This window comes from Delphinus delphis, chromosome 10, assembly GCF_949987515.2.
Source record: "Delphinus delphis chromosome 10, mDelDel1.2, whole genome shotgun sequence".
Classification (NCBI taxonomy): Eukaryota; Metazoa; Chordata; class Mammalia; order Artiodactyla; family Delphinidae; genus Delphinus; species Delphinus delphis.
The window spans coordinates 35,758,942-35,774,422 of NC_082692.2; the positions used below are offsets into that span (position 1 = coordinate 35,758,942).

Genomic DNA, 15,481 nt, shown 5'->3' on the forward strand with positions numbered 1-15,481 from the left:
CCAGAGTGTGGGATGTGGGGCATCACTTCAGCCCTGGCAACGCCTCACTCTCAGCTGCACCCCGAAATTGGTCACAGCCAAGAGCACGGCATTCCCAGCACACCTGGCAGGGTCACCTCTTACTGAGGCAGCTGGGGGAGAAGTGTGGGAAGCTCACCTCAGGGATGGGAGGTGAGAGGGGGTAAATGTGGGGCTGGGGAGGAGGTCGGATGCCTCAGGGGACAAATGCACCCCTGCTGGATGAGATCCCGAAAAACTGGTTGGAATGAGGGTGGGAGAAGGGAAGAGAGAAAACTCTCTCCTCTGATAGATTCAGGTATAGGCCAAGTCCAAAAGACTTTGGGGAGTTAATTGGAAAATGATTATGCTTATCTGCTTCCTGCCAATCTGTATCCAGAGCAGAAATAATTATAGATACTGTGGACACACTGTGGCTTTAAGTGTTTGAAATTATACTGCTTAACAACGCTTCCTTGATACGGCCCTCGGCATGAGGCAGGAGAGCTGGTTTGAGCCAGCAGGTAACACCGTAGGGACAAGGTGATGTTGTTTGCAGGAGTTTCTCACATTGGGTCATTTTTTTCCCCTCAAGAAAATTCGCTGCAGCCGTGAAAAGGAAAAAAAAGAGTTGATACTAATTTGGTTTCTGTTGAGTTTTAGCATGTCATTCATATAGCTGTCTTAGCAGAGTAAGCGGACATATTTTTTACAGAGTTTGGCTCTTAGGAACCAAAAGCAGGGTCAGCACTGTAGATTAGAATCAATTCAGTGGAGGGAAAATAACCCTTCGGAGTGTATCTTGCCTTCCCTGAGCACGTCGCAGGCATTAGCAATAATGGGAGCCCTGTCTGTGCATGGAGAGGAAGCATCTATCGTTCAGGCTCCCACCCATCCTTGCCCCAGGCTCTGCGGTCCCCTGACCTTCACAGTGGGTGGGATGATTCTGGATTCATCATCTCCTAACTTTATGCTGCTATGCACAACACAACACCACACACACACACACACACACACACACACGCACACACACACAGTGTTCTTTGCTTCTGGAAGAAACAGGAGGGAATGGGGACAGCAGCTGCTGAAACATGGCCCACACCGATGAGGGGACCAGGCCTTTTGGGACTTGGATGTGAACTGACTGTGTTTGCCCTCCGTGGCGGCTGTGCCATCTTTGCTAGGCTAAAGTTGCCCAGTTTGCTAGTCGTCTCCAACTTCAGGGAGCACTAGAGAGGCAAAGAAGAGGGTCAGGCGTTTAGGTTCTTTTTGTCCACTATGTGTGGCTATCAGTACAACTTCCCAAACAAGCACAGATGCATCAGAAAAACATTAAGCCAACCCATCAAAAGAGTGCTGGATTTGCTGTCAAAAATGGCTCACCTGGATTAATCTCCAAAATATACAAGCAGCTCATGCAGCTCAATATCAAAAAAACAACCCAATCCAAAAATGGGCAGAAGCCCTAAATAGACATTTCTCCAAAGAAGACATACAGATGGCCAACAAACCCATGAAAGGATGCTCAACATCACTAATCATTAGAGAAATGCAAATCAAAACTACAATGAGGTATCACCTCACACCGGTCAGAATGGCCATCATCAAAACTACAATAAATGCTGGAGAGGGTGTGGAGAAAAGGGAACCCTCTTGCACTGTTGGTGGGAATGTAAATTGATACAGCCACTATGGAGAACAGTATGGAGTTTCCTTAAAAAACTAAAAATAAAACTACCATACACCCAGCAATCCCACTACTGGGCATATACCCTGAGAAAACCATAATTCAAAAATAGTCATGTTAAAAAAAAAAAGTCATGTACCACAATGTTCATTTATATCGTGTAGCACAGGGAGATCAGCTCGGTGCTTTGTGACCACCTAGAGGGGTGGGATAGGGAGGAGGGAGACGCAAGAGGGAGGGATATGGGGATACATATATACGTGTTGCTGATTCACTTCTTTATACAGCAGCAACTAACACAACATTGTAAAGCAATTATACCTCAAGATGTTTAAAAAAAACGCTCACTTGCTGTTTCTATGTATACATGTGCTCTGATGCATTTCATTTCTTAATTTTAAGACAAGGATGAATGAGGTGCTAGAGTAGGTAGTAAAGCACACCCTCCCCCTGTTCTCAGCGGTATAAATCATTGAGGAGACGGCACCTGTGCCATCTGACTTGTCTATTTCTGCTGCTGTGTTTTCTCTTAAACTGCAACTCCAGATAACACTGCCAACTTTCACTTCGAGTGTCTTGAATGGCCATTTATATTTTTCACCTATCCTTTCCAGAGGCTTCACTGGACCGGGAGGTGGAAGTTGGCCTGGGTCCTAGCCCAGCTCAGCCACCATCTAGCACTGTGACCTTGGGCAGATCACCTCTGCAAGCTACCCTCCTCAATTCTCTAGACCAGAGCAGAGCGATCTCCAAGATCTTTCCCCGCTCTGAGTCTCTGAGAACTCCACTGCTGTAGTCTTCAGCATAAATTGCATTGAGGCAATTGCAAATCGGGAAAGTTGTTTTAAAGGGAAGGCAACTTTGCATTGTAAGTGGTTTGTCTCAGTTCTGTGATTTAGTGGCTCCAAAGATTCATATGAAAAGATGAGTTGACATGATATAAGCCCCTTGCAAGTTCAGGGGGGAGCTGGCCAGAGTGCTGAACTCAGCCTCTCTTCATGACAGTAATGCGACCAGACTGCACAACTCACAAAACACCTAATCCTGCGGGTCAGTGACAGTACCCCCAGGACAGAGGCAAGCAAGAGTGTTCTCCGCAAGCTCCAGACTTATGGCCAGGCATGGAAACAGCTAGCGGGATTTCTGAGTACATTGCATTCGATAGTTCCCAGATCTGTTAGAGTGCTGTATTTAGCTTAGGAGAGTTTGGGAATAGCCTTGGAGGGAGTGCACTGCCACTCAAATGAATATTAATAGTGCAGGTCTTGGAGCAAAGAAAATATTTCTTCAATTCAGCATCTGGTATGTATCCGATAAGGAAACCGTTCCTCGGTGTTAAAAGGCTTGGGGCAGGGGGGTGTGATGAGCATTCTGAAACCAGGAATCAGTACCAACTGGAAAAAGAACTTACAGTGTAAACCAAATGGTCTGAGCGTCCCAAGTGCCTAACTACCTTCTCCCAACAATTCTTCCCCTCAAAAATTTATTTCTTGAAGATAATATCAATCGGTCCCTTTCTTTGTTGCTGTGTAGCATATTAATGATTCTCAAATGTTTTCACTTTATCCAAAATGGAAACACTGGCACCAGAGCTGTATTCCCCCCAATCAGCCCACCAGCACTTTTCTCCCCCCGCACTCGCCACCCCGAAGAGAAAAGCAAATGCAAGATGGCTGTCAGGGAGTTTGCCCTTATTCTGGGGAAGCAGGACTGTCCTTGCCCCCACCTGTCTACATTTTCTCAGTCTAGGAGGCAGTCTTCATAAATCCTTTCTTTAGCCTGAGGTTCCACTTCCCTATTAACAGAGACACAACACTTCACTGAAGCCGGAGTATAAGAAATTTTCTGCTTGATGTGTTTTACGTCCCATTATTATTTTCCCTGCACATCACATGCCTTTCTGAGGGGCAGAGGAGAATGTGTCTGGCACGAGGCTTTGGGGGAGGGTCCCCGCCACTCAAAAAGGAGGAGGGAAAGATCAATTCATAAAGGAACTCATCCAGAGAGTCTCCTTCTGCCCTCCCAGAAGGTCTGGACTCCCAAGAGTTCTCTTCTGCTCTGAGTTCCACATCCATGAACTCCATTGCCAGCCTCTGAGGTACGGCTGTTCCCCTTTTGTCTCGGTCTCTGCTTTTCCCCTGTGGCTGGGGCAGGATTGCTAGGTTTTCTCCCTCTAGCCTCTCCGATGCTCATTATTTATGGGATGAGGCTGGAGGCAGGGCAAACATTCAGTAGCCCAAAGCATGGATGAGTCAAATCATTATCTATCCCACAACCCCAAGCAACATCAAAACCACCAGTGACTTAGGACTTAGTGATTTAGTATGTAGTGGGGGAAATCAGAGTTGCACATGTGCACATACAGACTAGTCACAGCAACAGAGAAGAATGAGCAAAGTACATACAAGCTCCCAAGCGGGGGAATTTCAAAGGGCAGGGGAAGCCCGCCTGCACGGTCACAGTGGGGACTGGTAGAGTCCCCAGAAGAGTCTCTTCTTGGTCACATCCCCTAAAGTTAAGAGGGCGCACCCAAACACCCACGCGAGATACACTATCTGTTCACAAGTAAAAAGCACGTCCATGGAGAGGAGGAGGCAATCTCTCTCTGCCTTCCGGGTTCCCAACAGTAGCGAGTAGTCTACACCCCCAGCATGGACATTCCTGAAGTCCCCTAGGTGAGCCCCACAGGATTCCTGAGCATCTCCAGAATAGTATTCAGAGCTCATACCCAGGGCTGGACTCCTGGGCGGCGGCCCTGCCTTGGTTCCCTGGGCGTGGTGGGCGCAGGCACCAAAGCAACTCAAATATCCAGGGAAGAAGGAAGGACCAGAAAAGAAAACTTTCAGACACCTTCTCAACGTGCATTCTCAACACCACCCGCTGGGGCAGTGAATGGTGAGAGAGGAGGGCCCAGATGAGGGAAACGAGCCACCCGGACATGTGCTCGGGCTCCCTTAACGAGGAGGCAGGTCGGGGGTGGCTGGCGTTACCCAAGCTCCGTGCTTGGCGGAGGTTACATCCGCCTCCTTCGGAGCCGTGTCCTCTTACAAGCCCCAGTCCCACTAATAAGCCATTGACCTTGAGTTTGAGTCCGGGGGAACCCCAGGGGCCTTGTGACTTAACAGGAAGAAATCCTCCTCGTTTTAGCAGCAATCGTTTTTTCTCCTCTGCCCGCCACAGTGATCAAATTAACAGGCCACTTCTCCCCGGAGAAAATGTGTCCACAGGTCCCATTTGCCTGTCTGATGGGCTTAGGGAGGGAAGGCAGGGAAGTATGTGTGTGTGCATGTGCAGCTCCCCCTGCACCCCCCTTCCCCCGTTCCCCAGGAGGGTCTCTCCCACCTGGGATGGCTGCCCAGCCGGCGGCGAGACCACAGGGAGGGCAGGTGCTGGAGTCTCAGCTGCAGGAGGCCTGGCAGGAGGCTGCGTACACACTGCTGCCCACTGTGCCCTCACAGCTCAGGCTGCTGGTGGGACACTTGAAGGGTTTCATGCTGCTCTCCCTCTGGGTGTGCAGGTGCTCGAGCCGCCAGCGCTCCCAGGTCTTCCGAAACTCCATCTGGACCTTCCGTTGGAGAAGGAGGGAAGAAAAAGCCATCATGCAAACCAACTGCCCACAATATGGCCCCATTATTACATTAGCAGGGAAGAGAAAAAATCCACCGCATTATATTAAGAGACACAAGTCAAGGCCTCCGGGCGCCTAAATTAATATCCCAATAAAATTGTTTATTGTTGTCTCCTATTTTCCGCTGCTTCTCGGGAAAGAGCCGGGCTTGATGATCTAATTGGTCTCTTCCATCTCTAAACTCTGTGACTCGGCTAAGTACCTTTTACAATCCATCACAGTATTATTTAACGGAAGAGAAGGAGTGACAGAGAGATGCGAGGAGACGGAAGATGGGAGAGAGAAGAAAAGGAAAAGAGAGAATCTGACTTCAGAGCAAGCACTCTGCTGATTTCAGTTTGGGTGACTGAGAAGAGGGACAGCCCTCCCTGCCCCTCATGGCGTCCACACCAGACCTTTCTAAACTCCCCAAGGGCTTTTATCCAGGCCCCAGTGCCTCGTGGGGGAGGAAGAGGAGACGGGGAGAATGAGGCTGGAACTAGTAGTAGCAGTGAAGAGGGGGCTGTGGACAAGGGCTTCTCAGCCTGGATTTGCACTAATCCCATCCAGGAACTGGTCCCAACCCACAGTGGGTGCTGCCCAGGTGAGTTCAACCAACGAGAATCCCTGCTTTGCTGGGCTTAGCGTCCCCATCAGGAAAAGCCTTCTCAAGAGAGCTGATGCTTGGGGACCAGGTTGTGGGAGCAGAAGGATACAAACCAAGTAACGCTGCAGAGCCCAAGTCACTGGAGGGCTTGTGGCAATGCCGTGGTTCCTCGTGATGGCCCATGATGCTGGTCCCCCAGACAGGCTGCTGGAACCTGCACAGCCAGCCCAGGGCATCTGGAGTGCCCTATCAGGGGATGTGCCCATGTTTGCTTTCTAGAGCTTCTCTGATGCCCCCCCGCCGACCCCCGCCACCTTGCCACCAGGCCTCCCCACATCAGGGTATCTGGGGCCTGGACTCTCCCTCTCAGGCCCCAGCCACCAGGACGGCCAGCTGTCAGCAGCTGTGGGTAAGAGGCTCACTGCCAACGCCCCATCAGTCCCTGTGCAAACACCCCGCTTCTCTTCCTGCAGGGCTGCCATCCATCTAGCTAAGCCCAGCAGGGTGCCTGCCGTGGCCACATGCCTTTCCTTAAAAGAACTTTCTCTGAACTGAGTGAAGCTGAGATGGCCCAAAGCCTACCTGCCAGGATGGCCCCAGTATCCCAGGCAGCGTCGCCAAGCCCAGGCTTGGGTGAGGGAGGGAGGCTGAGTAGACACCACCCATGGCCCCCCTGCTCCGTGCCAGTTCGATACCCGGCTGAGTGTGTGACGCGTGTGTTGACAGCTAGGATGAGGACACCCGAAGCCGGTGGTGGCCTCTGCCTGTGCAGCAGCAGGCAGGCCAGTCTCGTGGCACAGCCCTTCACTGGGGAGGTGGGGAGAGAGACGGTAAACTGAGGCACACCCATGGGAAGCCACCTCGGGGACTGGAGAGGTCTCACGGATACCAGCAAGAAGTCGGACAGGACCAGGACTGTGTCCCCTTCTGCCTCCCTCTCCCTCAGCACTTTTCCTGCTCCTCTGCTGTGGCCCCCGTAATGACAATTGTCATTAGAAACCATCATTCACAGGGTGCTTACAACATGCCCAGCGCTCTCCATAGAGTATTGACTTTCACAGAAACCTGCTTAAAGGTAAGGAAACTGAGGTGCAGAGATTTAAGTATTTCTCCCAATCTCAGCCAGGACCTGAACCTAGATCTGGGCTGACTCCAAAGCCGGTGTCCTAACCCTTGGTCTCCTGCCGTCCATGACTCTTTTAACTCTTTTTTTTTGGCCATGCCCTGCGGCGGGTGGGATCTTAGCTCCCTGACCAGGGATCGAACCCACACCCCTTGCACTGGAAGCGCGGAGTCCTAACCACTGGACCGCCAGGGAAGTCCCCGCCCATGACTCTAGGCCACGCTTGTTTCTGGCCATGTCTCCCCCTCTCCCCCACACTTGGGAGGTGCACCATGAGGGCCGGGACCACACCTTCCTTCCTGGACCTCGCACAGTGCCCAGCATGTATCAGGTACTCCCGATACGTGTTGTTTTAAATGAGCCAAATGAATAAATGACTGACTAAACGAGCACCTGACATTGGATTTCTTCTGTTACTGAGCTCTCACAGTGAAACAACAAAGACGACAACATGAATCCTGGACCCCTGTGCTAGCACTCCTGTCAGCACGCCTCCTCACCCTCAGTTCACCCTCATTCCTGCCTCTGATGTCCTCGGGCCGGGCACCACGCCAGGCTCTGGGATTTGGGCTGAGTTGGTAAAGCTCATTCACCTGCATTTACACTTGGGGAGAGAAGCGGTGACTGCCCCGGTCGCACAGCCGGGCAGGAGCAGAACTCAGGACCAGCACTCAGGCTCCCGAGTCACAAGAGCCACAGCAAAGCCACCCCCCAGGCCTCCCCTCCCCTGTGCCCACTCCCTGCCCAGTGGCAGCTGGCGCAGGCCTTGGCAGCCACGCAGGACCAATGCCAGGGCCATCTTTTCTCCTTGGGTCACAAGTACCCCGCATTGCCAAGGCAACCCTGGGCCTGGAGAACAGCTCTTATGGACAGAGGTCTCAGCCCAGGAGCCACGTGTGTTTTTGTGACCCAGTGATGGTGACATGTCTGTCCGTGGGCCTGGAGGAGCCAGGGCCTGAGGCGTCTGCGGAGGGTTGAAAGGAACCGGGCAATGTGCCTGAACAAGGCAGGCTCTCTGGGCGCTCCGAGCGGGGTCTCCTGGGAGAGCCCGAGGGGTGAGGCCAGCTGGGGATCTGCTCAGCAAGAACCCCCTCCCCCGACCCCAGCCACCAGGAAGCCACGGGTGGCTTCCCATGGTGGACAGGGTCCCTTTCCCGTGGTGGACAGGGTCCTTGCCTGCACGCACAGAAGGGAGCTTTCTCCTTCCAGTCAGAATTCATTTCAATCCTGACTCTGCACTATTTCCAGGCCAAACCTGGGGTGTGCCTCTGACTCTCTGATCTTCAACGTTCTCATGTGTGAGAAATGAGAGTATCGAAACCAGAATTTTGGCAGCGATATTTTTTGCGGGGAGGCAGGGACAAGCCCATGAGATGGTGATTTTCAAAGGACTTGTAACAGTCACCACCACTTGTTCACTCAAGACCCTCTTAACATGAGGCTGGGTCTTCCCCAAGTTCATATATGGTTAGGGCATCCTGCACACGTGTGTGTGTGTGTGTGTGTGTGTGTGTGTGTGTGAGTGAGAGAGAGAGAGAGAGAGAGATGGAGAGACCCAGGCACAGGAAACCATACAGGGATAAGGTGCCTCCTCCACTCCAGTGCCTCAGTGGGGTGAGTAAGGATTTCAGCTGCAAAGACTGAAGAACCCCACTGCACAGCCACAGGACGGCCATTGGTAGCAGCCCACCAGGGCTCCACGTCCCTCCGCAGGCCTTACCTCATTGTTGACAAAGCAGTACAAGATGGCCACCATCAGCCCCTGGAACAAGAGTCGTGTCAGCAGGAGGGAGGGGAGGGAGGCGCCCGGCAGGCGGGCCTAGTCTGAAGCTCCTTGGGGCTCTGCCCCCAACATCCCCCTCCTTAGACTGGGCAGCCCAGTCAGGCCCAGAAATGGGGGTGGTGGGTTCCTTCTCCTTGCCTTTCTGGAAGAATGAGAAGACCCCTTGCCCAGAAACTGCGGAAGTTCTTCGACCACCCGCTCCTGGAGGAGGCCTGAGCTGAGAAAGTACGCCTCTGATCACACGGAATTTTCCCTGCCTGGCCCTATTCGTTCACTCAGGAGCCCCAGTGGTCCAGGCCTGTGATCCATTTGTGTGTGTGCACATGCGTGGACCCACATGCTCGTGGACATCCCATAAGACATTTGAGGAGCTGGGGCCAGTTCCTTATATTCCTACACCCCCATTGACATTCACACCCCCTCAGCATCATCTAATACTAGTGGAGAGGGTCAATTCTTGGCTTTGGAAACTATGTGACCTGGAAAATCTCATTTTAACATCTCTGAGCCTCAGTTTCCTCCTTTGGAAAATGGGATAGTCCTGCACACCTCCTGGGATTCTGCTAGGATTAGCTGCACAGTGTGTGTAAAGCACCTGGCAGGGTACCTGCTGCCAGCTAGCAGCCCAGTGGGCAGCGGTTGCCATGCCAGGCTGGGTGCCCTCGGCGACATCCGGGAAGATTTCTTGTCCAATGTGCTCATAGAGAAGACTGTCCTGGGTGTCAGCATACCTGGGGACTCTGGCTCTGCTCCAACCACATAACTTGCGTAAGGGCCACTTTCCCCCCAGGCCTCAGGCTGCCTAGCTGCATGACACAGGCTGGTCCCTGCTCCATCCCCACCCTGGAACTGCTCGAGGGGGGCCCCAGGCTCGAGGTCACCTGGAAGGAGGTGAAGGAGAGCTCTGTGAACAGCTTGATGAAACGCAGCATGCCGCGGGCGTGCTCGTCCATCACGAAGGCGAAGATGACCTCGTGGGTCCCCAGCAGGGGGATGAGCGTCAACGTGGACTTGGCAAGCCTGGGGGCAGGGTGGAGGTGGCATTCCGGACCTCTCCCGTGGACCCTTCTCCCTGTTCTGTGCCCCCAACCCCCACCAAGCCCTGGTATCTCGGTCACAGACATCCTCCCCCACCGAATACCCTGGGACAGGCTGCCTGGAGGGGAGGAAGTAGAGGTGGAGACCCCCAGAAGCCCAGGAGCTGCCCAGGTACAGAGGTGAGGGCAAGGCTTGGGGTCCCAGGCCAGGCCTGGGTGGAGGAAGAAAGATCATGTAGGGATCCAGGCTCAGCACCCCAGGATCTCTGACTCTGCCGGAAGGAAGGGCTGAGGGTGCCCAGCAAAGGCAGCTCAGTTACGTCACCTGCACTTGGTGTCTGTCTTGCACATGAGATTGGTCTTCAGTTTGGACACCACAATGCAGATAACCCGGACAAAGATGAGGAAGTTCACCTGCAGGGCAGAGGGAAGGGCGGCTGGAGGCCCTCTCAAGACACCCTCTCTCCCCCCTCCTCCGCCAGTGCCCCCCAGGCCCACAGCAGCTCCCACTCCCACCCCACAGCGTCACTCACCCCGATGGCAAAGAGGATGGGCAGCCGGATGATGAGCCAGTAGTTCATGTTGGAGTTCCTGGTCCAGCAGCTGGAGCGGAGAGACACACGGGCACCCGGCTGGACACACAGACCCCCCCAGCTCCCAGTGCAGGCACAGGGCACACAAAGACACGTGGGCACGCAAAGTGACACACACAGACCCACACAAACACTGCCGTCAGGAGCTACCCGACAACCAGTCCCAGGACTCACACACACACTGAGTCCTGAACACACGTTCACACACAGAGACACGCACAGCCCCTTCGTTAACCTACAGTCACACTCGTGTGTGTACTCAGCCTCAAACACAAAATCACAGAAACGTTTCACTCACAGTTATTACAGAAAAACCTGCAGGGGGTACCATGGACCCCACAGACCCAGCACTCTTGGCATCGTACCATCCGGGGAGGGGGAGGGAGGGGGACTAGAGAACTAAATTCATAAATTTAGCTCCTGGTCCCTCAGTTTACCCTCCCAACAGGCAGCAGCTGCACACGCCAGGGGCCAAGGAAACCCATGGGGTTTGAGGACAGGGACCTCAGCATACCCCTCACCCCCTTAGAGCAGGAAGGACACTCACCCCTCATCCTCATAGAGGTACTTGACAATGCCCCAGGGGATAACAAACAGCAGGGGAACACCTAAGAGGAGAGAGGGAAAGAGAGAAGGGGGAGAGGGGCTGGCAGGCCAGAGCCACCACTAGGCACACCCAGAGGCCTCTCCTACCAGGGCCTCTCCCGCCTCCAGCCCCTCTCCTTGCCTGGCCCCAAGCCATGCTTTCTGGCAGGTATGGAACTAGGCTGGTCTGGGTGCTTCGGAGAAGAGGCGGCAGGAACCACCCACCCCAACACCCCAGAGTCTTCCTTAGAGGTCCCCACCATGCTGGGGCTACGTCACACTCCTCACAGCCCTCCCCCTCCCGCGGGCCAGGCACACTGTCAGGGCTGGCCCCCAGGGTCCTGGCTGAGACACAAGGACAAAGACACCAAAGTAGTGAGAGACGGGGCCCAAGAGTGGGGTAGGGAGGACATGCTGGACGAGGTGGGAACAGGCCAACTCTCTGATGCCACCTGCATCGGCCCACCTATCCATCTCAGTCAACTCCTCTAGGCACTGAAGCCCCTCCAGGCTCCTGCCCCTACCCCCACGCCCCTGCATGTGGCTGGGCAGAAGCCTGGACAGGAGCCCTGTCCTTGACGCTGACAGCCCAACTGACTGCACAGTGGCCACAGTAACAACAGCTACCACAACACTGCCCGCATGGCTGAGGCTGGATGGTGTGGTGGGCACCCTCTAGGATGGCCTCCAACCACCCCACCCCTGGTATTCCCACCCAGGTGCGGTCCACACTGTATCCAGATTGGTCTATGTGACCAATAACGTACAGCAGAAGTGATGGCATGTCACTTCTGAGGTTAGGCTATAAAAGACGGTCTTCAAAGGTTATAAAAGGCATGTCTTGGGCTCTTTCTCTCTTAATTTGATCACTTGCCCTGGGGGACACCAGTTGCTGTGTCATGAGGGCACTCAGAGAGCCCCCTGTGGTGAGGGAGGGAGGCCTCCAGCCAACAGCCAGCCTGGACCTAAGCTTCCTGCCAACAAACTCGACAGTGAGCTTGGAAGTGGATTCTCCAACCTGTTAAGCCTTGGGATGACAGCTACCCTGGCTGACAGCTCAACTGCACCTCTCTTAGAGATCCTGAGCCCGAGGCACACATCTCAGTTGAACCCAGAATTCTGACCATAGAAACTGGGAGACATAATTGTTGTCTTAAGCAGCTAAGTGTGGGGTCATTTGTTATGCAGCATAGGTAACTAATACACTGGTTTCAACTCAACTGCTCAACTGCACCTCTCTTAGAGATCCTGAGCCCGAGGCACACGTCTCAGTTGAACCCAGAATTCTGACCATAGAAACTGGGAGACATAATTGCTGTCTTAAGCAGCTAAGTGTGGGGTCATTTGTTACGCAGCATAGGTAACTAATACACTGGTTTCCAGTTCCTTGAGGACAAAGCCTCATTCATCTCCAGAGCCTCAGCGCCCATCTCACCTGGGAGCTCAATATGTGTTTGTTGACTTAAAATTGGATTGTCCATCCTCGTGTGACAGATGAGAAGATGGATAGGCAGCTTAGGAGGACACAGGTGGGACTAGAACACAGGACCACAATGCCACCACCCTCGATGGCATTCCGCACCAACTCTCTCCAGCCTGTCTCTATCAGTGCCTCTCAGGGATGGAGATGTGGGTGTCTGAGACTAGTAAGAGCGTGCATGTTAAGGGGTGTGGACACGATGTGTGTGTGGTGGTGGGGGGTCCATGTGTATACATGTGTGGCTTCAGGGGTCTCCCCCAGGAGCACATTTCCAGGGCAGAACCCACTTCATTGCCTTTCCCATCACCATCACCCACATCATCAGCACACGGATGTCCACTCAACAGTAGCTACGGAGCAGCTCGTACGCCTCGAGCTACTGTGCTTGACGGTGCAGACAGCTGGGGGAAGCAGAGCGGCTCACGGCTGACCAGCGCTGTCATCAGATAGCTCTCTCCTTGGCCATTTATTTTTATATAACCCTGACCTCTCAGCATCCATGATGCTTTAGTAACAGGCCTTCATGAGACTGGACAAGAGGCAGATGGCCTGCAAAGGCTCCAGCACGTAGCGCAGAGCCTGCCACATAGAAGAGGCCCAGTAAGAACGGACGCATGAACAAATGAGTGAGTGGGTCAGTGTATCAATGAGAGAAGGGAAGCTGTCCAGGCAAGAACATGCCAACACCCTGAGCCACACACACGTCCAGAAACCTCCATCTTAGACATCCCCAGGCACCTGCTGGCCTTCCTCTGAGACCCCACTCCAGGACTGGGGAGCACACTCATGTTATCAGCCAGACCTGGTGAACTTCATTCATTCATCAGCATCTCCTTAACAAAGTCTTTAAAAATGCAGGTACAGGGCTTCCCTGGTGGCGCAGTGGTTAAGAATCCGCCTGCCAACTCAGGAGACATGGATTCAATCCCTGGTCCGGGCAGATCCCACATGCCACGGAGCAACTAAGCCCGTGCGCCACAACTACTGAGCCTGCGCTCTAGAACCCACGAGTCACAGCTACTGAGCCCACGTGCCACAACTACTGAAGCCCGCACGCCTAGAGCCCGTGCTCCACAACAAGAGAAGCCACCGCAACAAGAAGCCCGCGAACCGCAACGAAGAGTAGCCCCCGCTCACCGCAACTAGAGAAACGCGCGTGCAGCAGCGAGGGCCCAACACAGCCAAAAAAAAAAAAAAAAATGCAGGTACCACTCTGCTGCCTGCAAACATGACACACTCCCTGCTGGGTTCATCCTTTGCCTGTTTAGAAAATCAACAAGACAGGCTGGAGTAAAAAGCTTGAGCTAAGACACACAGAAGTGGCTCTGAGGAAGTAATGATTCCCTCGTCCATCACTTGCCTCCCTCCTGTGCAGCCTCCTTGTGGTGGGTTACGGGGGCACCCGGCCGCCCGTGGACAGCAGCAGAAGCTGACATGCCTTTCGGGGATTCCCCCAACGTGTCAGAGTCCTAATTTTAATTCTTACATTTGCATATGAAGCTAAAAGTTGTTTCCTGAGCATCCCAACATGGGCCAAGCCTCTTGACATCACAACAGAGTTCTGGGCACTCTGTGAGTCTCTCTCTCTGTCCTTCTGTCTTTGTCCCTCTGTCTCTCTCTCTATCTCCCCATCCCAATTCCTCAAGAAAAGAACGTTATGATTGGGAAGTGGGGTGTCCCCTGGGTCCTGCCCTTTTTTGCCTCCTCAGACTCTGAGCCCCAAGCTGGGGCGTGAAGTGGTGGGAAAGGACTGGCACCCCGTTTCCCATTTCCTACTCAGCGACACTGCGCCCCCCACCCCAAACCCTCCACCACCCACCCACATGCCTCTGCACACATCACACCATCCCTTAGATTGTTCCTGCCCTCGGGTCACCATGGTGACAGCACTACAGTGCTGATGCTGCTTCCCAGAATGGACAGACATGCTCCCCCACCCTGAGGACAGCCTTCCCAGGGCTCCCCTCGGTGGCCTAACTCCACCCCCACCCCTAGCTGGCTGCAGGGCTCTCCAGCTGCCCACTACCTGTTTGACGGCCCTAGCAGGACGAAGAGCCCTGGGAGGGGAGGAAGGCCAAGCAGGGAAGGGCTGGGCCCTGGCGGAGGAGGGAGGATGGGTAGGAGCAGGAAGCTGTGTGCAGAGGCCAGGCCCACCTGCCCACCTGTGCAGAGGCCTGAGGTTGCTCGACCAGGCCCTCAGGGGCTAAAGAGATGCAGTGCAGGCCAGAGAACCCTGTGTGACAGGCGATGGGGCCCAGGGCCTGGGAGTCGGGAGGCCTGGTTCCAACGCCTGCTCTGTCTGTAAGGCCCTGCCCTCAGGACACTGATCACGTGAAAGCCCCTTTCAAGGTACTCTAAATGGGGCCGTACAGTATGAAGTAGCCTAAGAGCACCAGCAACAAGGGATGAAGTGTGAGGACAGGGACAGGGAGACCGAGAGGGCCAGACAGAGTACAGAGCCAGGGGCCAGGCAACCCGAGGCAGCTTCCCGAGGAGGTGGGCTGGACCGGGCACAGCCTTGCAGAGGCTCAGGGGCAGGAGGGGACATCAAGGGAGGAGCATGGAAGTCCCCAGAGGTCAGGGGGCAGCCCGAGGCAGGCAAGAGGAGTGAGTGAGTGAGTGTGTGGCAAGCGGGAGGAGGAAGGCAGGTCCTGTGGTGTGGGAGGCCCAGAGACGGGCCCGCTCCTGGCTCCATCCTGGATGGGCACCGTGGGCCCCTCGAGAGGAAGCGCTGTTGCATCTGCTTCCAGGGTAGGAAGTGGAGGTGAGGGGCCGCTAGGGTGGGTGTCTCAGCTCTTGCCCCATCCTACCCCTGTTCTCATCGGAATCCCACATGGCGAGAGGCAGAAGCACAACCAGAAATGTTCCAGCAAAAAAAAAGACACAATGGTTCTTGGCAGACTTTTTCGGCTAGAACATTTCCAGCTGGGCTCCAGGCACATCGAGGGTCCACCCTTTCCTCAGCTGGCTTCCGGCCGACCC

The 15,481-nt window shown here is 54.2% G+C and overlaps 1 protein-coding gene across 1 annotated transcript in view; it reads right to left on the reverse strand.

Moving 5' to 3' along the window:
- Positions 1-5,081: 5,081 nt before the first annotated feature.
- The window catches only part of GLP1R (glucagon like peptide 1 receptor), a 31,861-nt gene continuing 21,461 nt past the window's right edge, over positions 5,082-15,481 (reverse strand). The window contains exons 8-13 of the mRNA XM_060021878.1: positions 10,982-11,042; positions 10,375-10,444; positions 10,167-10,255; positions 9,686-9,824; positions 8,742-8,783; positions 5,082-5,249 (exon numbers count right to left, since the gene is read on the reverse strand). Coding sequence (XP_059877861.1) covers positions 5,082-5,249; positions 8,742-8,783; positions 9,686-9,824; positions 10,167-10,255; positions 10,375-10,444; positions 10,982-11,042 — 569 coding nt within the window. The remainder of the gene's footprint in view (positions 5,250-8,741; positions 8,784-9,685; positions 9,825-10,166; positions 10,256-10,374; positions 10,445-10,981; positions 11,043-15,481) is intronic.